General features: G+C 41.2%; 2 protein-coding genes across 2 annotated transcripts; both read left to right on the forward strand.

Annotated features, from left to right (window-relative positions):
- The first annotated feature begins 471 nt into the window (after positions 1–471).
- MYF6 (myogenic factor 6) lies at positions 472–1730 on the forward strand. Its single transcript, XM_068561313.1, has 3 exons — positions 472–990; positions 1284–1374; positions 1612–1730. Exons 1-3 carry the CDS (start codon positions 472–474, stop codon positions 1728–1730), a joined length of 729 nt encoding a protein of 242 aa, XP_068417414.1.
- Positions 1731–9757: 8027 nt separating this feature from the next.
- On the forward strand, positions 9758–11769 carry MYF5 (myogenic factor 5). Its single transcript, XM_068561339.1, has 3 exons — positions 9758–10258; positions 11102–11177; positions 11579–11769. Exons 1-3 carry the CDS (start codon positions 9758–9760, stop codon positions 11767–11769), a joined length of 768 nt encoding a protein of 255 aa, XP_068417440.1.
- The last annotated feature ends 11953 nt before the right edge of the window (positions 11770–23722 follow it).

Here is a 23722-nt window from a genome sequence, read left to right on the forward strand (position 1 = left end):
CAATGGCTATTGCCTTTGAAATCCTTCATCATGGGTCTATACTTAGAATTCAGATGAGCCTGGGGGAGGGGAATGGGGCAGTGTTAATCCCCAGTTGTTCTGAAGTTGTCCTGTAAGCAGGTTAGCATCTAAACTGCCCCAAATTGAGGTGTTCGATGCTTTGTTTACATTATTGGATTCTCTCTATGTATTTTGTTTTAACCTGTTCTGCATATAGGTTGTCACATCATTCTGGGGGTGACACTTCTCAGTTTTCTTTCAAACTAGATGTTCTAGAGAGCACTGGCTGTAATCACATTGAGAGACTGGTGCTCCATGACAGCTAAAAGTTGGATTGAGTTTCAGGAGCTTCTATATATAAAGCTGGGGCGACTTAAGTCACCGCACTAATTAAATGCCATCTGGGTGGCTCCTCTGGGTTTTTGAGCCCATCACCCAGTTCAGACCGAGTCAGAGGCCAAGGAGGAGAACATGATGATGGACCTTTTTGAAACTGGCTCCTATTTCTTCTACTTGGATGGGGAAAATGTTACCCTGCAGCCGTTAGAAGTGGCAGAGGGCTCTCCTTTGTATCCAGGGAGTGATGGTACCCTGTCCCCCTGCCAGGACCAAATGCCCCCGGAAGCTGGGAGCGACAGCAGCGGAGAGGAACATGTCCTGGCGCCCCCAGGCCTGCAGCCTCCCCACTGCCCCGGCCAATGCCTGATCTGGGCTTGCAAGACCTGCAAGAGAAAATCTGCCCCCACCGACCGGCGGAAGGCCGCCACCCTGCGCGAGAGGAGGCGGCTAAAGAAGATCAACGAGGCCTTCGAGGCACTGAAGCGGCGGACTGTGGCCAACCCCAACCAGAGACTGCCCAAGGTGGAGATTCTGCGGAGCGCCATCAACTACATAGAGCGGTTGCAGGACCTGCTGCACCGGCTAGATCAGCAGGACAAAATGCAGGAGCTCGGGGTGGACCCCTTCAGCTACAGAGCCAAGCAAGAGAGTGTAAGCCCAGATGCTGCCGAGGCCGGGGAATGCACAGGCTCGTTAGTCGCCTTCCCTGCGGCCTTAACCTCCAGCTGCTCTGTCTCCGTTCGCGTCCTCCTTCCTCACCCGCCCCTCCCGCTCCCTCTCAAATGAACCCCCGGTGACCCGTGAACACTGGGTGCCTGCCATGGGCAGGAACTTCATACCCGGCCCGAGGAAACAGGGGAGAGACCCCCTCACAAAGGGTCCCCTACCCCACCCCCCCGGAACCGATGTTTCTTTACTAATCTGCTGCCTCGGTTTTCCTCCAGCTTGAGGGTGCGGATTTCCTGCGCACCTGCAGCTCCCAGTGGCCAAGTGTTTCGGATCATTCCAGGGGGCTCGTGATAACTGCCAAGGAAGGTAAAGTAAAAGGGCACTGGACTGCGCTGGAGAACATCCCGGGAGGGGACTGGGGTGCTCGCTGGGGGCAGAAAGCGCTCGGAGCCCAGCAGGAGCCTGGACGGTCCCTAAGAGACCGGCGCTCCGTGCGCGGGGACCAGTCCTCCCGCGCGGTCTCAAGCGGCTTCGCGCGGGGCGCGGGGCTGCCGGCTCCTTCCTTCCTTGGGGCTTATGTTTGTGTGTGTTTTCTGCGCTCAGGAGGGGCAAGCACTGATTCATCGGCCTCGAGTAGCCTTCGATGCCTCTCTTCCATCGTGGACAGCATCTCCTCGGAGGAGCACAAACTCCCCTGCGTGGAGGAGGTGGTGGAGAAGTAACTCGGCGCCGGGGCTTGGGATGTCCTCCACGTAGCGGGAAGATCCCACCCTCCCTCCTTCGCCTAATCCTTTAGGTCACGTTACAGTAATATTTAGGAACCCAGACCCAGGAGCTTATGAAAGGGAAGGAGCCATATCCACAAAGAAACTTCTCGGAAACTGTTGTGCACGCTCAGATGAAAAAGCCTTTCGGCTTTGGACTTGTATTTTGGGAACCGCGAGTGGCTTAGATCTAGCAGTTTTGCTTTGTTTTTGTTTGGTTGGTTTTGTAATATATTTACTTTTATTATGGTGATCCTTTTGTGCCATGTTCAAAAGAAGTTCATTCCTGTTTAAAGCAAAGTGGGAACGTTGCATCTAAATGTTAGTGGTATTGAATATATTTTTGTAAATAATCTTAGTACTTTCATTTTTTAATGTAAACCTAAGAAATATATTTTAAATGTGTAGTGACGTATTGTATATAAAATGTGCGAGGATCCTGGTATTGTAATATTAAAATATAAGTTTCTATATGAACAAAGTTGTTCCTAATTTGATTCAACTGAAAAAAACATGTTTGAGGGCATAAATCAAGGTGAACCACATTTTAATTTAGAAAGCACCCAAGCCCATTTATTTGGGCGTTTACTCATGGACTGACTTAAAGGGAGGAAAATGGGTTGTTTTCCTGTGTCTGAATTAAACTGTTCACTTTTCTATCTCATGTAGACCTCACACTTGTGGTTAGAAATGAAGACCATCCGGAAGAAATCTGCCCTTTTCCCTTTTATCAGCATCCCTTTTCTTTCTGTTTTAACTGTCCTTTACCTGGAGATCTGGGTGAGATTTACTTTCTCAAAGTTAACAACTGAATGTTCAATTGAGGAAAATCTCATTGTTACAAGAAATTACCACACAAAAATTCTGCTTATTTGCCTAAAAAATCTTCAGCTAATTTAGCCCGAATTACTTTCCCTCTTTGACTTTACAGGCCCGGCGGCCCTTCGTGAGGAAGCATTCATATGGTGCACCAGGGGCTGCGCTGGCTTCTGAGCCAGGTCTCTGGTCCCTCCCTGGCTTTCTTGAACTAGACTGGTGGCTAGAAGACTGGAATAGCCTCAAGACCTCTTGTGGTTTGGGTTTGTTTTCCAAATAGAAAGATAAAAGAAGGGGACGATCTGTCTCATGAGGTGGGGTGGGCGTCTTTGAAGGAAGGTTGCTTCAAGAGAGGTAAGGGTTCAATGGCTGAGGGCAAAAAACAACAACAACACACATGAAACCTCTTAGCTGGACCAAATAGCAAAGCCCCAGAGAGGCTTGAAGCCCCAGGAGCCTCCTCGCCGTGAGGATTTTACAACGTGTGCCAGGTTTGTTTATCCTGTAACCTCAGGAAGAAACACGACCACCAAGAATCACAGTGGGAAGTGAAGCAGAGGATAGAGGCAAGCTATTTCTTTGGAATTGCTACTTCTCTCTTACATTCCGTAAATGGTACTTTCACTCCCCCCGCCCGCCCTTAACTGCTTCCTTCCCTCTTTTTCTCTACAGCTAGTCCTCAGTTCAGAAATGTGAAAACCAAATCTAATTCAGCACTTCCCAGCCCAAACTTCATTCCCAACGCTCCAGTCTGGACCTTGCTGCCCACCGCCAGAGTTCCAGATGCCGCCACAGACCGCGCCCCCCGCAGGCATGAAGCAGTATCTTGCGCCTTTAGCATTTCAAAAGGCTTCTTCCTGGGGATAATAGTTACTCAATTTTCTGAGTGTATGGCTAATTCCACTTTCTCCTAAAATGCAGAAAGCTTCAGAGAGGAAACCGACCTGGACTGATAATCCCTCTCAAAAGTGTGAGATGTAGGTGGGAGTGTTAGTGGATGCAAACTGCTGAACCTCTGTGCGCCATAACTGGACTGAACCGTCGCCGCTACGGTGTAAACGTGGAACTATCACTGCTCCTCTCTTTTCCCTGTTTCCTCATTTATAAAATAATGGGGATGACTATAATAGTGCTTAACTCCTGGGGTTCTGAAGATTCACTGAGAGAAAGTTCTTAACCAAAACAGGACACAAAAATGAACACTAAATGTCAGCTGTTTTTATTTTTCATTAGTAAATCTAAATTGACCATCAAGAGGCTTTTCTTCCACCAAAAGCCACAGTTCCTTCAGATTTACTTTTCTAGCTTTTTTGCAGGCTCTGGCTGAGAAAGTATTAATAACAATGAGACCAGCAGTAAAATGAATGAGCCATTACTAACACTTTACCTGTTTACTCATATAACCCTACGAAAACCTGTAAAGGGGTTCTTTTGTTATCTCTTATGAGACAAGGATACTTTGGAACGGAGAGGAGTTCTTGCATTTTTAAGTACAGAGCCAGCATTTGGAGCCAGTCAACATCAGTGGCTTCAAGCTTGCTCTCTGAATTGCTTATGCATCCTGAAAGAGAAGCCCTGGAGAAATGAGAAGGAGCCTTTAAGGGCTGTAGAATAACTTGGCTGTATTTGACAGTTGTTTTCCAAAAGCTCTTTCTCAAGAGTGATTAGCTAGTAAACTCCAAATTAGAGGAGTCATTTAATTAAAAGATACGTGGTCAAGCATTGCAAATTACCTAATCAGAACACATGTGACTGAAGATGGCTTGATGGTGTGTATACCCATTAATCATGCTTATTATGTATCTATGATTTTTTTCCTGAGAATCGATAACGATTTCCTAAAATGCATATGTACCCGCACACCCCTATATTTTGGAAAATCAGATTCATGCCACAACTGAAATCAGATGTCATAAGTGACCAGGTGAACTCATTTACTTTATAACTGCGCATATATTTATAATAAGGTTTGTGTTATAGTCTGCTCATCAGCAGAAAGCTTTTATCAATTCATGGACTTTAATTGCTGATAGATTTTATGCAGCCTTTGCAAATCAAATCCTCTCTATCTCTCTTAGCTGGGTAACTTGAGAAACTGTTTGGAATAAGTTTGCCTATAGAAGTCTCTTCATTAAATAGAGCAAATATTTCCCAAAGACTTCATGTGACCTCCACTGCTATAGCTGACATGTTAGGCTTTCCAATGAAATCCTTGGTGTGTTTGCAATTTAAATGTTTTTATTTGATATTAATGATGATAAGCTTGACTAAGGCCAAAGCCAAAACAAACAGGGCTGTGGAAGCAGAAAATTAAGATGTTAATAACTTGGTAAAGATAAGCAATTTGAGATTAAAACTGAGCCTCTTTCCAGAGGCAGGCATGAAGTTATCAAGTATAAAATAACGAGTGACTTTCTCTTTTATGTTACTATAGAAATAATTTGTAGAATGTCAAATGTCAGCCTTCTGAAACTAACTTCAATCATCACACCTGGATCATTGAGTTTCAAGCCTGAACGTAGTGGAAATACACTTATGTCTAACGGACTCATTTTTTTTTTTTCAGACTCTTTCATATGTTTTTAGGGTGGAGGTGTGGTGCTAAAATTCAGTGTTCCCAAGTCCTCCTGAGACTGGCAGAGACTGGGCTGCGAAAGTGACCTCTATCCCTATTAAGACATCTCTTAACTCAAAGTTAGAATTTACCCATCTGTGCTTTTCTCTTAGTAATATTTTATCCCTTTTATTCATCTCAAAACCTTCCTCCTACAACACCTTATCTGGAAAAACTATTTTTAAACAATTTTAGTTTAAACTTTGAATATCTCATTTCCTACTCTACTGCATTAGTAAATTAGCAATAACATGGCATTTCCTCAAAGAGCTAAGCCATCAAGACATTTCTCCAAAGGACTCCTCCAGTCACTCCCTTAAAGTCAGAAGTGTTACAAAAGATGACCCTCCTTCCTAGAGGTTTCATTCTGAAAAAGCAATTTTTTGCAAGCCTAGTTCAGAGTCAGCCTGTGAGACGGAATGCCTATGCCATGTGCTGGAACAAAGATAATGCTGCAAGGACTGGCTACTTTCTCTACTCTCAAGGCTGCTAAAAGTCCTTACTTAGGCCTTTGATCTCTCCTGGGAGTCTTCGAATTCAAGCAGAGGCCAATGTCTTCCTCAGCTGTCTTCTCCACAAATTCTTCCAGCAGCTTTGGCAGGTACTAATGTGTTTACTTAGGTGTGCCTGGTTCCCAGAGCTAATAGCGGTTTGAAATTGTTTAGCACGTTGTTACGTCAGATATAATAAGCAAAAATTTCAAGAACAACTCCCTTGGTCCAGGAGTTGATAAGGGTCTCAAGCAGGGGCAGAAACGAATTGAAATGAACTTGTCTTCCTATGTATATTTGATTTCTCCTGCTAAGAGAAGCATGGAGAATTTTCAATTGTGCAGAATTCCTAGGGTGGGCAAATTTTACTAAAAAAGGAAGCTCTAAGCATCATTTTGCTGGTGTGGTCTGTCCATCAACACTAGGATCGTTGCCATAATGGTTAAACTAAAATAGGTTCTCTTTAAAAAAAAAAACAAAAAACTTGATGATTACTTAAAGGTCTTTGCAATTAAAACCTGCTTACAAGTCTAAATTGTAAGAAAATTAAGCATGTGTTTATTTTTATTCAGAATGTAAAATGACACAAAAATTTAAAAACATTATATCTATTGATACTTCACCAGAACCTTGGTGGGCATTCATTTATAACACCCAGCTGGGCTGAGTTTTCCTCCCATTATCTGACTACTGTGATACTTCCCTAGCAGACAGTCAGTGTTGGAATATCATTTCTAACAACCCGTTTACATATTAGACAATCGTGAGTTTTCTCTGCATGGAAGACATCCACTTCTCTGGAGAAATAGTGGAAAACAGTATTTTCATTCTTTTCTATGAGAAGCAAAAGCCAATCTAGTCTGATTTTGAGAAGAAGAGGCCACCCAGATGAGCACTGCAAACGACCTTTTTTAAAAAAAGTAAATTTTAACTTTTTTCATACTTCTCTGTGCAATTTTCCCACTCAAAAAAAATTTTTTTTTTCTCTGTCTCGTTCACTCAGTTTCGCATTTTCCCCTCCCACGGTCTTTCCTGGGAAAAGCGCAGGGGAATCTCTCCCGAATTAGGGGAGCCCAGCCATCTTTGAGGCGCTGGCTTCCTGCCTTCTTTGTATCCTGCCTCCCATTTTTTGATCTCTTTCTCCTCTCGCCCCTGACAGAGGTCTAAAAGTTTTGTCTCCTTTTTTTAACTTTGGTGCTCTGAGATCCTATTTTCAGCACTTGGGTCCCAAGGGTCCTCAACCCTGGACCCTGTTTCCCCCCTAGCAAGTCCCATTAAGCCGCCGGGCGCTTGTGTTTTCTCGGCTTCTTTAGTTCCACTCACCCGCGGCACTCTGGTAAATTTGTTTGAGATCACCTTACCAAAGACAGCCCTAACCTCTGAGAACCACCGTTCCTGACAGAGCCGCCTGAGTGACAGCGTCTTCCCAGCCCGGGAGCCGAGGGAAAGCTGTCGGGGACCGGCGTTTGCGAGTTTCTGCTCTGGAGCGTTAAGGACGCGCAGTGAGAACGAACTGATTGAAGAAAAAAACAAACGAAATTCACCTCTAGGAGCACAAGCTCTCCAAGGGGATGCCTAGTTTCTAATTCTGTGTGACCGGGGGCCAATGACTTACTCGTTGAGCTGGGTTACCTTCTTTTAATAATGGGTCCAGTTACAGTTGCCACAAAATTGTTGGAAGTCATAAACGAGTGAATACACGGAAAGGGTTGGGAACAGTGCATGGCAAATAGAAAATTCTTTATAATTGTTTGCTCCACACATCCCACGCTGAGCAGTTTGGGTACAAAGCACATTAGGTGCCTGGTGGAAAGAAATCAGCTGAAAGGCAAGATAAATTCTATCTTCCACTTAAAGTTTATTTGTGCCCAAATCTTAAATCTGCACACAACTCAGTTTTACCTTCGAGCAGTGTGTGAACTTCTGGACTCTCTAGGCAGAGAAAATGGTACTATTGCTGCTGACCAGAACCTGTGGGACTTGGCTGAGAATTCCCCGATGAGAGTATCTATCCACTACTGTGTTTCAGAGGTAGCAGTGTGCATGGTTTGGAATGTTTCCACCCCACCTGGATGAGTTCTTTAGGAACTTAATTCTTTTATCTGGTGTAGCCCTGGGTACCTATTCATTTCAAAGGCACCCACTTGTTAATAGTCCTAAATAAGGTACAGATGAATTTCCCACAGGCCTACTAAGCAGCCCGTTGGTATGAAAGGGCCTGATTTTCGAGGGTGGATGGTGATGGTGGCGGTGGTAGTGTCTTTGTCTTAGAGATGACAGAACTTGGAAGAGAGGACTGCGGCTGGGATGTCTGTAGCAAACCTTAGTGACTGACACTCTCCCACCTCTGGTTTCTGGGGCCTTCACTTTGGAGTACAGATTTCACCTGAAAAAGTTAATACTTCTCTGGCTCCTGCAGACAGGGGTCTGCCTGCCAGGGTTGCTTTCGGAAAATAATTTTAGGAAAAAGTAATAGGAAAGCTCCCCCAGCCCCCAGTACGTTCGGAGTCACAACAGTCACTGGACTGTATGACGCAAGATCAAGGTGAGAACTCTCCTCTTTGAATGAGGCTACAAGGCCTCATCCCAAACCTCAGAATACTTTACTTGTTTAGACCTGAAGTAAGAGCTTTTCCCGTATATAAACAGCAAGCTCCCCCCCACCCCCCACCGGCAAGTGATTTGGTAGTGGGTTAAGTAAGGGTGGAGGAGGATTGACAAAAGCTGATTAATAGGTTCATTGTCACTTAAATGGAAGCCCTCCCCTCTCGCCTTCTAGCCACCAAAGTTTCAAAGACCCTGCTGTGATTGCTTTTCTGGAAGGCTTTTGTCGCCAAAGTGTGTGAAGTTTCTCGGATTGGAGGAGTTGGAAATTTTACACGAGCCAAGAAGGATTGCTGTGCCGGCAGCTGGGACGCATCTGTAACGGTGTTAGTTTGCCTGAAAGCAGAAAATTAGCGACCCCAAAGCCCTGCTTGGCTGTTTAGTCTGTAGAAACGACAGGGCGGAGCAGAATGAGAGGGAGAAGGAAGACGCACCCCTGGAAAGAAGTTCGCCGTCTAAAACTGGGCTTCTTAGAATACAAATCTTAAGAGACGCAGTCAGTGTGTATCTTCCGCCGGCTAAGGGCCCATCAAAGGTCTGGCGCAAAAGAGGAGGCGCTCAGCAAACATGCGCATAAGCGGGAAAGAGAGGAAGGGAGGTGTGTTCCTGGCCACCTGGCCCTCCTGAGCCCACGCCTTTTAGATGAGCATAGAGAACTCAGAGCGGGTTCTGTCTTGGGGAAAAGGAACCTCCCCCTCCCCGCTTACCCCCAATAACACAGAGCCTACAAAATGGCAATATGATGAGAAACAAAACAGATTAAAAAAAAAAAATCTAGATCCACTCCATTATTGAAAGTGCCACTTCAAGTTTTTAGCAACCGTTATTTGGCCTACTGGCTGAAAATATGCCTGACACAACTAAAGTTCATGAAAAAGAGAAACACCTGAAAATAAAGTGATTCCCTCGTGTCCCGGACTGGGAAGGCAGGTCCGCTTTTGGTGTCAGCTGAAGTAGGGAGTTCTATTTACTAATTATCTTTTTTTAATGTGAGAGCAATCGAACAAAAAGTTGGATTTCCTTCGTTCCTTTTGTCTGCGACACCCTTTAAGTGTCCCTTGGTTTAGGTAAAGCTAGAGTGTGCAAGTAAGCGGGTTAGGGAGGCATCACCCCCGCCCCAGCAGAAATGCAGTAAAACCATTAGCGTCAAAAGGGGCAGTAAACAGCAAATTGTCTCTAGAGGAGAGGCGGAGGTTTGCCCAGACAGCCCCGGCGGGGGTTGCGGTGGGATATGCTAATAGTGCGGGGCCACTGGGGCCGGCCTCCCTTCCCCAGGAATATATAAAGAGCCTCAACCCCAGCGCGGCCGACCCAGGCCGCCAGGCGTCTGCCCTTGTTAATTACCGGAGAAACCGACCAGGGAGCTCCGCCTGGGACTCGCCTGCCCGCAGCGGCGCCAGGCTCCGGTTTCTCCCCTATCTCGCTGCTGCCCAGGTGCACCTCCTGCCTCTCCGCAGAAGATGGACATGATGGATGGCTGCCAGTTCTCGCCTTCTGAGTACTTCTACGATGGCTCCTGCATCCCGTCCCCCGAGGGCGGGTTCGGGGACGAGTTTGAGCCGCGAGTGGCTGCTTTCGGGGGGCACAAAGCAGACCTGCAGGGCTCAGACGAGGACGAGCACGTGCGAGCACCTACGGGCCACCACCAGGCCGGCCACTGCCTCATGTGGGCCTGCAAAGCATGCAAGAGGAAGTCCACCACCATGGATCGGAGGAAGGCGGCCACCATGCGTGAGCGGAGACGCCTAAAGAAGGTCAACCAGGCTTTCGAGACGCTCAAGCGGTGCACCACGACCAACCCCAACCAGAGGCTGCCCAAGGTGGAGATCCTCAGGAATGCCATCCGCTACATTGAGAGCCTGCAGGAGCTGCTGAGGGAACAGGTGGAAAACTACTACAGCCTGCCGGGGCAGAGCTGCTCCGAGCCCACCAGCCCCACCTCCAGCTGCTCTGATGGCATGGTAAGAGAGAGCTCTGCACCCACTAGGCCCTTCCAATCTTTTGCAAAAACCTTTACCTCTCATTTAGGCCAGGTGTAGCGACCAAACAGCCAGTAGTTACTGGTGGATAGTTGGGGGTGGGGATGGGCAGGCAGTTGCCGAAAGAGAAGAGAGGTGCCGCATTTAGACAGATGCCAGGAAACAGGTAGCTGCGGACCAGGAGTTCAGTTTGACTTCCTACCAAGTTCTAAGTGTACATCGTAGGAGGAGGTTGTCACGTGAGATAGGTGGCTGTGAACGATCAATCAGATGTTTTCTCTACAACTCAGTTTATTTCCAATATATTACCACCAGTGGCCCCTGCCATACACTAACGTCTAAAGCCAACTGTGTGAGGCTTCCACTGTCCCGCAGTTTGTAACTTAAGAAAGAAACGCCCGCGTGACCCGAGTCCCTGCTCTGCTGAGGCCTGGCTGGAAGATGTTGATGCATTCTTTACAGAGGGCGTTTGCGCCAACGCTGCCAGGTTTTAATGTGGTTTTGCCCTGGGAAAGTGCTCTCTCTCTGAACTAGTGTGGCTTCCTTCTACTCCAATCCATTTTGCATGGTTAACCCAATGCACATGGCTGCTGAATTCCACCCGCCCTCTTCCTTTTGCTGCCTCTCTCCTCTTCTCCAAGCACAGAGATTGACCTCAGTGCCCTTGCAATTTGGTGAGGCTAGCCCTTCCTAAATCAAGGCAATGAAGGTATTTGAGAGTGGTCAGCTTATGGAGCTGGTGGGCAAGCACTGCCTCACCCTAGGTCAGAGCATCTTTTGCCAAGACCTGAAAACAAATGCCTTCTTTTGTGTCTTTTATTATAGCCCGAATGTAACAGCCCTGTCTGGTCCAGAAAAAGCAGCAGTTTTGACAGCGTCTACTGTCCTGATGTACCAAATGGTAAGAATTGATGAGTTCAGAGGAGTTTAAAAACCAGTTCAACTTCACAATTCAGCCTATCAAAGCAGAGTCTGTTCTTCCATGCGGTATTGGGAAGAGGATAGAATGGTATTTATGGCGTTTTGGGACAGAGCAAAATAAACACACATCTTCTGCTCAAAATCCCCCTAACAGATACATCCATGCACACACACAGACGTAGGAGCTTTTGCTTGAAATATTACCGGGGTGCTTCTCCACTCCCCACCTTCATCCCCATGAACTGCTAGATATTTGTTGCAAATTTCTACATCAGGCTTTCTGTGACCACCTGACCTCTGGGTTTCAAAGGAGCTGACCTGCTGCTTAAGGGGCAACATAAGCAAGGATTTTTTTTAATGGTTTTCTCTTTGTATCCTTAGTATATGCCACGGATAAAAGCTCCTTATCCAGCTTGGACTGCTTATCCAGCATAGTGGATCGGATCACCAACTCAGAGCAACCTGGATTGCCTCTCCAGGACCCAGCCTCTCTCTCCCCAGTTGCCAGCACCGATTCTCAGCCTGCAACTCAAGGGGCCTCTAATTCCAGGCTCATCTATCATGTGCTATGAACTAAAAATCTAGTCTAGATCAGTTCTGCCAGGAGGGCCTATTATACAGGAGGAAAGAGGCCCAAAAAGTCCCAAAGCAAGACAACCTGTAAATAAACATTTCCTTTCAGTTGTAAATTTGTAAATATTATCTTGCCACTTTATAAGAAAGTGTATTTAACTAAAAGTCACTATTGCAATTAATACTTTCTTTTCTTCTTTTCCTTTGTCTTGCTTTAGATATATAGTTCCAGAGAGACTATTTCTTATAGGGGGCAGTTCATCAAAGGTAGCTTGTTGCAATGCTTAACTTATATTTTTTATAAATATTGCTTATCAAAATATTACATCTGATGTTTAGAGCTTTATCTTTTTCTTTAAAACTTTAGAATAGCTGTAAATCAGTTATAGGGAGTTTATATATATTTAACTTTTTTGCTTGTCTCTTTAATCCTTTGATTATATTGTGTTAAATAAAAATATAACAATACTGCCTAATGGTATATATTTTGATCTTATAAGAAATGCATCTTTTTAATGTAAGCACAAAATAGTATTTTGTGGATGATTTCAAGATATAAGAGATTTTGGAAATTCCACCACAAATAAAATTGTTTAAATGAAGAAACATTTTGGTTTATGATTTTGTTGAAAGAACCCCCTAATGGAGTTGGCAGTCATTGATATAATATTTTTAGGGTGGGGCTGAAAAGGCTGAAACAGTTGGTTTTGTAGATAAATCTGAATATTTATCATCTCATGGACTCAGTTTAGGTCCTGTTGGTGTCACAGATGAAAATACCACATTTCTATTTTAAGCATATTTCAAGGGAGACTGCTAACTAAAATTTTTCTTTTATCTTAATGTTGCACCATATAATGTCAAGTTGTGTGTGTATGTGGGGGAAAGACAGAAGTTATTCAGGACAATAAAATATTTTTAAACAAAAAGAATGTACAACATTACATCATTTTAATATCTACAGTACATCAGAAATCATGAGTTAGGTCATATTTATCTACTTGCCTGAAAACATCTTGATACATTAGTATATTAATATTGTCAATAAAATATTTAAAGGTATTGAGCGTTTTTTTGTATTATTAAAGTGCTGGCATCAGAAACTTTACACAAACCATAGTAAAGTGAAGCAGACTGCAACTGTCCTCCTCCTTTTCACAGCCTTTTTGATTTTATTAATCATATGTTATGCTTCTGTGTTGTGTGTGCGTGATGGACATGTATCTTTTATTGTTCATCACTTAAATCTCCTTTAGAATGAATTGAGATGAAAACAGAATAAGTGGAAAATTAGGTAGCCAATCATTGGAATAATTCGCACAAGGTTACCATTGAGAGAGATAAAAAGGGAAATATCCTTGAAGCATCTAAATTGGCTGTTCATAGAGAGCAAATAAAGATAATTGTCTTCTCTTCTAATTTGTAAATTAGTTCAAAATTTCTAAGGGTTTGTAGTTACATATATTCACCAGCCAAAGCATATGCACTCTTTGCTGGAGTTTGGCAATTGTACTGTTCTTAGGAAGGTTTCCCCTTCTTTTCTTTTGCTTGTCCAGTCACCAGGCTTAAAAGAATAGATATTATTCCATAAAGGAAAGGAAAGAAGAGGGGGTGGATTCCAAAAATATTGTAGCCACTGTCACTCTGTCAGCATCCTGCCCTGATATGGGACGCTGACTTTACTACACAGGTAAGTCTTTCTTTATCCATGATTTGACAGTGTGAGGATTTGAAGTGAAAAGAATTCAAGAGGGCATTCTAAAGATTCACGTATAATTTCAACTTCAGGTTGAGTGATTCACTCTTGTTAGACACTGTCTCCTTCTTCTACTTCTACGAAGAAGTGGGAAATTTGTTGTCGTTCTTAGTAGAATTAGAATAAAAAGAACTATCCAAAGATTGTTTTTTAAAGTTCAATTTTAAAACACATTATCATATTCTGTTCCATTTAATAAAAGTAAGCAGAGAATATAATGTAATTTTTAATTCAAGTGAATAAAAATTAATTTTATTTCCAAACCTCACTTACTTCTATACTTGCAAATGTATTTGATATTCTCAGTTAATATTATAATGCCTCAAAGTATTTAGTTAAGAGTTTTTCAATGCTCTGGATTGAATACAGATGGTGATAAATGTATGATTTAATACAATACTCTCCATGACAGCTTGCTTGATTAACCTCATTTCCAATGGACTAACAGTGAAGGCTGGTGTCTACTCAGTAAGCAGCTCAGCACGACGCATCACATGCAGTCATATACACTTTTTTTGACAAGGGCCTTTGGGAGTTGGTTGCAGTAATCCAGACCCATTCCCTTCTCCAAGAAAGTAGGGGAGAGGAGGGGGAAAAGAGTGACACTGACAAAATATTCAAGTAAGGACAGGATTTTGCCATCTCCAAAATCCCCTGGAGTGAACAACCGGGCTGCCACTAAGCTTATATCAGACCCACCTCAGCTGGTGGAAAACATGCCACGAACAGTCACATTTATAGGAAAACATCCCCTTTCCCATTTGCAACCAGATGGGGAGGAGGTTCTCAGGAAAAAAGAGTCAAAAGAGACTCCTTTCTCCTCGTGCCTGAGAAATGCAAGTTCACTAGGTCACAGAGGAAAACTTCGTCCAGTGAGGTTATGGAAGTTGGGAAGTACTATGTGGAAGCAAGTTGCTACATAAATCAAGGTGTCTTGATTGCCCCTATTTTTTTTCTCATTTGAAAAATACAAGTCAGATAAAATTACTGGCTATGTTATAGCCCTAAATTCTTCTTTAAGATGGCATTCCTACAAATACTTAATCTGACAGTGGTATTTCCTGAAATTCTCTCTTTGAGGTTACGACAGTTACTAGATTAAAGAAGTAATTTAATTCTCTGACTTTCAGAGGTGGTATTTCTGGGAATGATATTAGAGTACAGCTATTTGTAACTTTAGAAAATCCCTGCTCAAATGGCAAAGTGCCCCTGAAAATGTCACCACTGAAAGTTCCCACATTGTCACAAAAAGCACAGAACATCAAATTTATTTCTTTAACAATTCTGATTTGATTTTAGTTGACTAATGATTTAATTGTTTAACATGGTATGTTTGCTGAGCAAAGGATCTAGAATTTAATGCAAAGTCTAAACTGGGTCTAAAATTATTAATGTATTGCTCTCTTTTTAATTTTACTTGCCACATTGTAAAATAGAGTCAATGATAGTTTAAGATAACATTATATAATAAACAGTTACCACTAAAATTGTTATAGTCTTAAAATCTTATAGAAATAATCCTTAGTAAAGGGAAAAACAAGCCAACTCTTATCTCCTTTTATGCTACTTAATTCACTTCATTACAGATTGAGTGAACACTAATGATAAACCAGCAACTAAAAATTGAGTTTGCATTATTATGCAAATAAAGAAGTAGAGGCTTAAGGCGTTTAATAATTTTCCCAAGAACACTCTGTTTGGGCTGGCTATTTGGGCCTTTTCACAGCACATATTCCAGGAGGCTCAGGTGGAAATCACAAGTCTCCTTACGATATAGCATGAAAAGTCCCAGAACATTGTGTCTATTGCACTCTTCTGGTCAAGCAAGTTACTAAAGTCAATCCAGAATCACTGAGAAGCAAACTAAACTCCACTTTTCAGTGGAAGAAATAGTAATGAATCTGTGGCCATAGTTAATCTACCATAATGACTAGTATATACTTGCAGTCTCTATTTCTTTACCTTTCACTGATTCCACTGACGGTAATCTGGCTCTGCCTCTATCACTATCCATGGTCATTACAACCTTCAAAACAGAGTGTTCCAGCCCTGGGCAAACTTGTCCTCCAGCCCTGATGTCTTCCCTGATCTTCAGACCTGTATATCCAACTGATCTTTAGATTCCTATCATCTCTTGAATGTCTCAGTGGTACCTCCAAGTAAACACATTCCAAGTTAGGTTCATGCTGTTCTGCCTCTCTCCCTACCTCTTAACCTGGCACCCTTTCAGTGTTGACTCTCTCAGTGAATGATATCACCAGTTATATAAACATGAAACCTGGGACATACTCCTGATATTTCAATCTCTCTTACCTCTTGTCTAATTCATTACAAAATCCTACAAATTTATTCTCCTTAAATACCTCTCAATCCAAACAATGGTTCTCTCTATCCAGGAATATTATAAGACCTTCTTAACCTGTTCCCCCATAACTTCTCTGGGCCTCCCATTTCTAGAGACAGCATCCACGTTTGTCTTTGGGGACTGTCCCTTTCCTCTTCTCAGGCCATGTGGTTCAGGTGGGATTGAGAGTACCTCCAGAAATGAGCCTGACCATGAGTGTGTCCTCTTCCTTGGCCACATGATTGTTTCATGGATGGGAGTGTGACCAAGTTGTTCAATAAGTGTCGGTCCTGGGATATTTGCTGGAACGGTAGGGAAAAAGTTCTCTTTCTGCTGGGGTTCTAATGTAAGAGATTTTTTTACTCTAGGCTGCCAGCTGCCATGTCATCCCCGGGAGAGGAGATCCTGCCTAAAAATAAAGCCAACACAGTAGAAATCAGATCTGTGACACAGAGTGATATATCCCTGAAAATACCATTAAGTATCTGGATTCCAAAATGCCTGAATATCTGCTCTTGGCCATGCTTTACAAGTTTGGAGCCAACAAAGATCTTTTTTCTTAAACCAGTAATAGTGGGAACTTTGTTAACTGAAACAGAAAAATCTTGCATAATGTCATTCTTTGATCTTTCCTATTTATTGCAGCCAGAGCAATCATTTCAGAATATTCATCTCGTCGTGTCAATCACCCCATTTTCCCTCCCAGCTTATTGCACGTAGGGTATCGACAGAACAAGCTCCTTAATGTGACTGTCAAGCTTCTGCGTGTCTACCTCCTATCTACCTCTCTAGCAGTACCTCTTTCTGGTCAAGTCCTTGTTCTCTCCACTCCAGCCACATGAGAGACTTCTATCAGTCACTACATTCCCTCTTAGCAAAGGAGCTTTACACATTCTCTCTGTCTGCAATGCTCTTCCCTCCTCCACTTCTCCTACTCCATTCCCACTCCTTTCAGACCTCAATTCAGGCATCAATTCTAAGGCAAGATTTTCCTGAACTCTTTCACAGTATCAAGTCCTCGTATTCTACGATTTCAAAATACCATATACCTCTTCTCTGTAGCATGTCTCAGAATTGCAGTTGTGCATTAATTAGTGTGATTACTAACATTTGTTTCCTCCACCTTGAGAGCAAGGACCTGTTCTTGCTCAACCCTGAACTATACGAGAATTGATATTGCTGAAGCTTTTGTTGTGGAGTGCACCCTTAATTTTCAAACTTTCTTATTCACAGAATTCCTTGACACTGTTTTCTACTTTTCCCTTAATTTTCTGTTTTCTGTTAATTTCTTATACTGACCTCTCTTATTCTGGCCAATCTTCATATATTTATTTTTTAGGGTTCTGTTGTGTGTCCTCTTTTCTTTTTGGTCTACTGTGGGCCTTTCCCACCTCCATAGCTTCAACTCCCACCTATCTCCTATGTAGAGATGTTTCTACTATTGCTTCAGTCTTACCTTTCCTAAGGGAAGCTGCCGCACATGCATCCTTTGATTGGCTTGGCTGGCCTTTTTAGTAACACTTAATCAGTTAGGGATGGGTATCTGATGTGAGGGCAACCAATCAACAGACTGAACAACATTTATGAAATGCATAGCTTGATTTCAATATTGCATTGAGATAAACAGATTCTTATTATCAGGAGTCAGACTAAAAAATAGAGAAATTAAATCACCATTTAATAGTGGGAACTAAACTGAAAGGTCTTGATGTTGATGGGACTGGAGAGTTTACGATAGGCCATACACAGGCTGAAATTATGGGAGAACATGAGTTAAGTAAACTAAAAAGCCAATTGGTAGTTGAATAGAGTGGATTCAGAGGCAGAAGAGAACACAGCACCCACTATTTGTAGTACATATAGGTCCCTGGATAAGAGTTGAAGTTGACCACTAATTTACCACTAATTAGCTGAGGGTACTTGGGTAAATTACTTAGATTCTAAGAAGCTGTTTTTTCACTTATAAATGTGGATAATAACAATAACTCACACGACTTTTTGTGAGAGTTGCATGACACAAGGCATACAAAATGCTTAGCTTAGTGCCTAGTCCATAACAAATACTCATACAATGATAATAAAAGAAAGTACAATGATTGAGATTTAGGATGAAGACTCATGAACGCTTGATGTGGGGATCTTTGGAATTATCTTGATTCCAAAGAAGTCCTCTTGGTTTAGTGACCATTGGCTCAAGTGATTCCCTTATTACTTTTCATGGGAGTCATATATGAGCTACCCTGAGTGGATTTGTAACTAAAAGAATCACAGTAAAACATTCTCCAAATATTAATCTGCGGATTTTTCTTCAGAAGGCCATTCATATACTCAGTGATCAATGGACTCTTTCCCCCTTGATGGCAATCTCAACATGGACAAAATTTAACTTGTCTTTTACTCCTACATATCGTATTTCATTTTGTGGCACCACATGCATAAGTATGCATGCCAAAAATTTTAGAATCATTTTTGATTCGTCCTTTTCCCTCAAAACAATTAATTTAGTTTGTCTGGATCATAATGCAAAAAGGAATTGTTAAAATAATAGTAGTAATAGCAGTAGAAGCAATAGTGTATTTCCTCAATAAGCATAATTTTCCACTCTGTAATTTATGAAATCAGTCTGAGTTTTATAGTCTTTGCCTACATTAATGGAATAGGATGGCTTTTCTCCTCAAAAAAGTTGCAAATTGGACATCTTATAATCAATGAGATTTTAGGGGAAAGTAAATGTTGACTCCAAATGAAGTTTAAGAAGGGACATTAATTCATCACTTTCTTTTATACCAGAAACTGAGTTTTACATGCCTTATTGATGTTGATCATGAGTAGATAAAAATAATTACCTCCATTCATGGAGTGACTACTATGATCCTGGAACAGTTTTTGAAGTCTGATATGCATAATGTATAGCTAAGCATAAAAACAGCTCAAAGAGTTGAGTATTACCCACTCCAGGCTACAGCTGAAGAAGGGCTTACACACAGAGAGGTAAATAACATGATTAATTTAAAAGCAGAGTTTCTGTAAACTCTTCTGTTACAGACCTATGAAGCAACTAGAGTTCAGTGAAAACCTGAGGCAAGGCAAGGCTCTTGAGCAAGTATTTAACTTAGATCTTGAAAATGATGTTTTGGTATCCTGGTTGTTTGGAATGGAGAGAGAGTAAAGTTAAGAGAACTAATTAAGAGGATACTGTAATAGCCTATGCATGAGGTGACATTTCCTTTAGCCCTTGATGAGTTGTCTAGGCAAAGGGGGCTCTCAATGAAAGTTGTTGACTGATTGAACCACTGAGGTTGTGTCTGCATGATGCCAGACATCTGGATATAAAGACTAAAATCCAGTCATCCAGATGGTAAGGTTACATGATACAACACCATCAAACATTTAAAACTTTTAACTGATTGACTGCCTTTCTTACTTTACATCCAGATAAACAGCATTGAGTTAACTCAGCTTGAGCATGTACCAATTGCTATTCCTTGCTTTTTTTTTAGGGAATGGTTAGGTTGCCAATGCTGATGAATCACTAAAATAGTAATGGTGGTATACTAGACAGGTGAACATTGAAATACATGAGAACTAGTAAATAATGAAGAAAGTGAAAGCTTCATATGATCAGAGACGCATTTTAAATACTATTTGTTGTGGCTGCTCTCTTTTTTATTCAAAGAATTTTCATTGGGTTGGGTGTCTCAAGCTTATAGCATTACAGTTCCCTAAGTAACTATTATTTTTTCACATCAAAGCTAACTCCTTGAAAATATTTCGCAGACAATTAAATGTTAACACTTTCCTTCTGCGCACAGTTAAAATGAGATATAAAAACGAAGCACTGTAATATCATATTCAGTTCACGAAAAGTAAATTATCCTCCTAAGTAACTATATTACATATAATAATGTATTTTTAAAATCCCAATTTTGATAAAATCATACTGCTGTAACTAAGTAATGATGGTAATAGAAACATACCTTTGTTCTTTGAAAAACTGTCTCCAAGTAAATATAACTTGAAAATAAGGATATTAATTTATCATTGAAGATAATGCCTTTTAATCATATTCATTCTATGTCCAAATGCTAACCTGACCTGTTGTAAGTGAAAGTTTGAGTAAAGCAACTGGTTAACTGGGTGTTTTGTGTGAATGATGATAAAGAGATTGATTGATATGGGGTTGGCCTTTTTTTCTTTCTTGAAGAAATTACTGATTTTTAAAATTACTTTTTGAATCACTTGGGTGGCTTTACATTTTGTGAATAGGGATAATACTATTTTGGAAGGTAAGCTTTCTACACAGGAAAGTGACAAAAAATTGAGATGATTTCCTGAATAACTAAACCCACAACTCCACTGATTTAAGCTGTCAATACTTTTTGGAAGGATTATGAGTTTGTGGCTAAAGAATACTAAAAGTATGTGGGTTTGTTTTTTTGGTTTTTTTTTTTGTTTTTTTGCTGCTGCATTATTAGTTCCCTCAATGCAGAACTGTTCTATGTACCCCTAGCACCTGGACTTGCTTCAGGCATATAAAGGGTATAAAATAAGTGCTCATTAAATTTCTATATTCTTATATCAATCTGTATACTTGTGCAGAAACTCTAGTGGAGGAATTCAAACTTCTTCCCATATCTAATTGTAGCTCAGAGCAACTATCCTGCTTTAAGTGTTATAATCTCTTTCAGAAAGACAGGATATATGATATGAATAGTCTCATACAAATTTAGAACCAATTCAACATGAAGAAATGAGTATCTGCTACAAAGACATCTCTTTACAGTCACAGGCTTAATAATAGAGCTAGAAATAATTGCATAAGAACAGTCTGCCAACATTTGAATGGCAGAAAGAAATTTTTATAAAGTTACATGAAGAATTTTGAAAGTCTCTCAGGCTTGCTATGCTGGATGGATAAATGTCTTTTATATTGACATACTGCCAACTCAAAGCAACTAAAAGCCTTTCAGAATTACATATAAACACAAATCATTTCACCCACCTCTGGGCTGGAATGTGACAGCTGGTTAAAGTAAGCATAGCAACACCACACAACAATGTCAAACAGGATGAATGGCTTAACCAATCAAAAATAGAGCATCAAAGTAAAACTGCTCAAATTAGACTTCTGGCCCGGCAGAAAGGTTAAATGTTCTGTACTGGTATAAAGTCTCTAGTATACTTAATGACCACGAAAGTCATGTTAGTATAACCAACTGAATTCAAGATGTGATTCAACAGCTCAAGAGTTCTTTAGTACTATCACATGGAGACTTTTGTGGTTTTCTGATCCAACATAAAGAATGTAGAAAGCTATGTGTATGGTAGTTAAGGGAATGACCTGTGAAGTAAGAGTGACCTTGGTCAAGTCACAAGTTCCCAGCTTATAAGTTGATCAAACTACTTTCCCTCTCTGTGCTTTATTTTCCTCAGTCATAACAGAGTTCTTTTTTTTTTTTTTAATTAATTAATTAATTTATTTATTTATTTATTTATTCATTCATTTATGGCTGTGTTGGGTCTTCGTTTCTGTGCGAGGGCTTTCTCTAGTTGCGGCAAGCGGGGGCCACTCTTCATCGCGGTGCGCGGGCCTCTCACTATCGCGGCCTCTCTTGTTGCGGAGCACAAGCTCCAGACGCGCAGGCTCAGCAATTGTGGCTCACGGGCCTAGTTGCTCCGCGGCATGTGGGATCTTCCCAGACCAGGGCTCGAACCCGTGTGCCCTGCATTAGCAGGCAGATTCTCAACCACTGCGCCACCAGGGAAGCCCCATAACAGAGTTCTTAATACCCATTGCCACAAGCTATTTTTAGGGTTAGTTATATATATGTGTATCAAGCTCTGAAATCAATTCTTAGTACATAGAACACACACCATACCTGGAGAAAATTATTTTGCCTATTAATGGTCAGCAAAATTCATACAAAATGCCAGGGAGGGGATTTTGAGAATTATTACCTAATACACTAAATTATTGTTAACCTAGGGACCTGACAAGTTGTTGACCCAAGAGGTTGTTTGGTTTAACTTAAGACATTACAGCAGTAGTGATAGATTAAATACCATAGCCAGAAGTTATATTTAGGTGAAACTAGAGAAAAGATAAGCATACTAATGTTTTTTCCTTTTTTTTCTGCCTAGCAATAAATACTTAATCAAAATTCCAAGATGAATTGTTTCCAGCTCAGTTTGACAAACTCTAGAATGTTCAAACAGATATTACTGTTTAAATAGGAAGTTATATAATGCTATAATATTAAAGTTATTTAAATAAATTACTTAAAATCATTGTTCCTTTTATTTTGGTTAATGTACAAGTTCTAATAAAATCTTATCTTCAACTCCAGAGACTATATCTTCTCCATTCCATCTCCTTTCTAAACTTTGGCCTTCATTCTTTGAATGAATAGCTAAAGATATAACTTTAAAATGTTTTCACAATATAAATTAAATTCTGAAATATGAACAAATGTATGTGAGCATATAATACAAAAGTGCTACAAAAACCAGTTCTTAATAATCCTTAGAGAAAAATATCTGAGTTCTATACTGAAATCATATACCAGTGATTGGTGTAAGTGATCTACAGTCATATTACAACCATATGCTCTTCAATCTATCTAGGTTAATATGGCTATTTCACCATATGTGAGAATATCATTTTTAATCCTTACTCGAGCATGGTAGGCAAAATCACTCCTTTTAAAATCAATATATAACAAAAGTAGAGCGGCAAGACTTAAAGCTCACTGAAACTAAAATACATAGGATTCTAATTATTAGTATAATCCTCTCCGGAGGTTAATGCCTAAAATCATGGCTATTAAGTTTCATGTGTTATATTTACTGTGGCACTTGGGAACATTGACAAAGGGTTGAGTATCTCCGGTATGCCCATCCTAGCTTTACTCACTGAGCCATATCACTTGCTGGTAAGCTATATAAAAGACTTCTATTTTTATGGGTGGTATTTTTTCAATTATTTTATGTATTAGCTCCCAGTAAATGTTCAGTCAAAAGTAATGACATTTTATAGAATTTTGCAAACTCCTCCACGCAGTACTTGTACTACATATTCCTATGTATTAATGCACAAAGAATGACAGTGTGTTTTGATGAGGGAACTATACATTTAATTGCTTCATTATTTTTTCCTTTTTAGTTTTTTCCAAGTTTTCTAAATGGACACTTTAATAAAGAAAACAAAACAGTGCACAACTTATACAAACTCTTCTTATATCAACATTATCCAACCTGTAATTTCCTCTTTAGAGAGTTAGTTGACTTTTGAAAGCAGCCCTAATGTTTCATGTGCTGTTTGCACACGGATACATCTACTCTCATTAGATATGACCAAAAGAAGAAAGGGTTGGGATGGGTTGGGAGAGAAGGAAGGTGTATATGAGGGATACTACCAGACTTACTAAAAACCCATTAAGCTCATACAGAACTCTGACAAAAGGCTTTGCAAAGGCTAACTGGAGTATATGTCTTTCCCTACTGCCCCTGTGATCATTCAGACCACCCCCTATAAAATTGTCCCTCCCCACATATTATTTTTTTTTCTTATGATGAGAATTCTTTTTTTTTTTTTTTTTTTTTAAATTTATTTTATTTTTGCCTGTGTTGGGTCTTCGTTTCTGTGCGAGGGCTTTCTCTAGTTGCGGCGAACGGGGGCCACTCTTCATCGCGGTGCGCGGGCCTCTCACTGTCGCGGCCTCTCTTGTTCCGGAGCATAGGCTCCAGACGCGCAGGCTCAGTAATTGTGGCTCACGGGCCTAGTTGCTCCGCGGCATGTGGGATCTTCCCAGACCAGGGCTCGAACCCGTGTCCCCTGCATTGGCAGGCAGAC

Source organism: Eschrichtius robustus, chromosome 13 (assembly GCF_028021215.1).
Source record: "Eschrichtius robustus isolate mEscRob2 chromosome 13, mEscRob2.pri, whole genome shotgun sequence".
In the NCBI taxonomy this organism is placed as follows: domain Eukaryota; kingdom Metazoa; phylum Chordata; class Mammalia; order Artiodactyla; family Eschrichtiidae; genus Eschrichtius; species Eschrichtius robustus.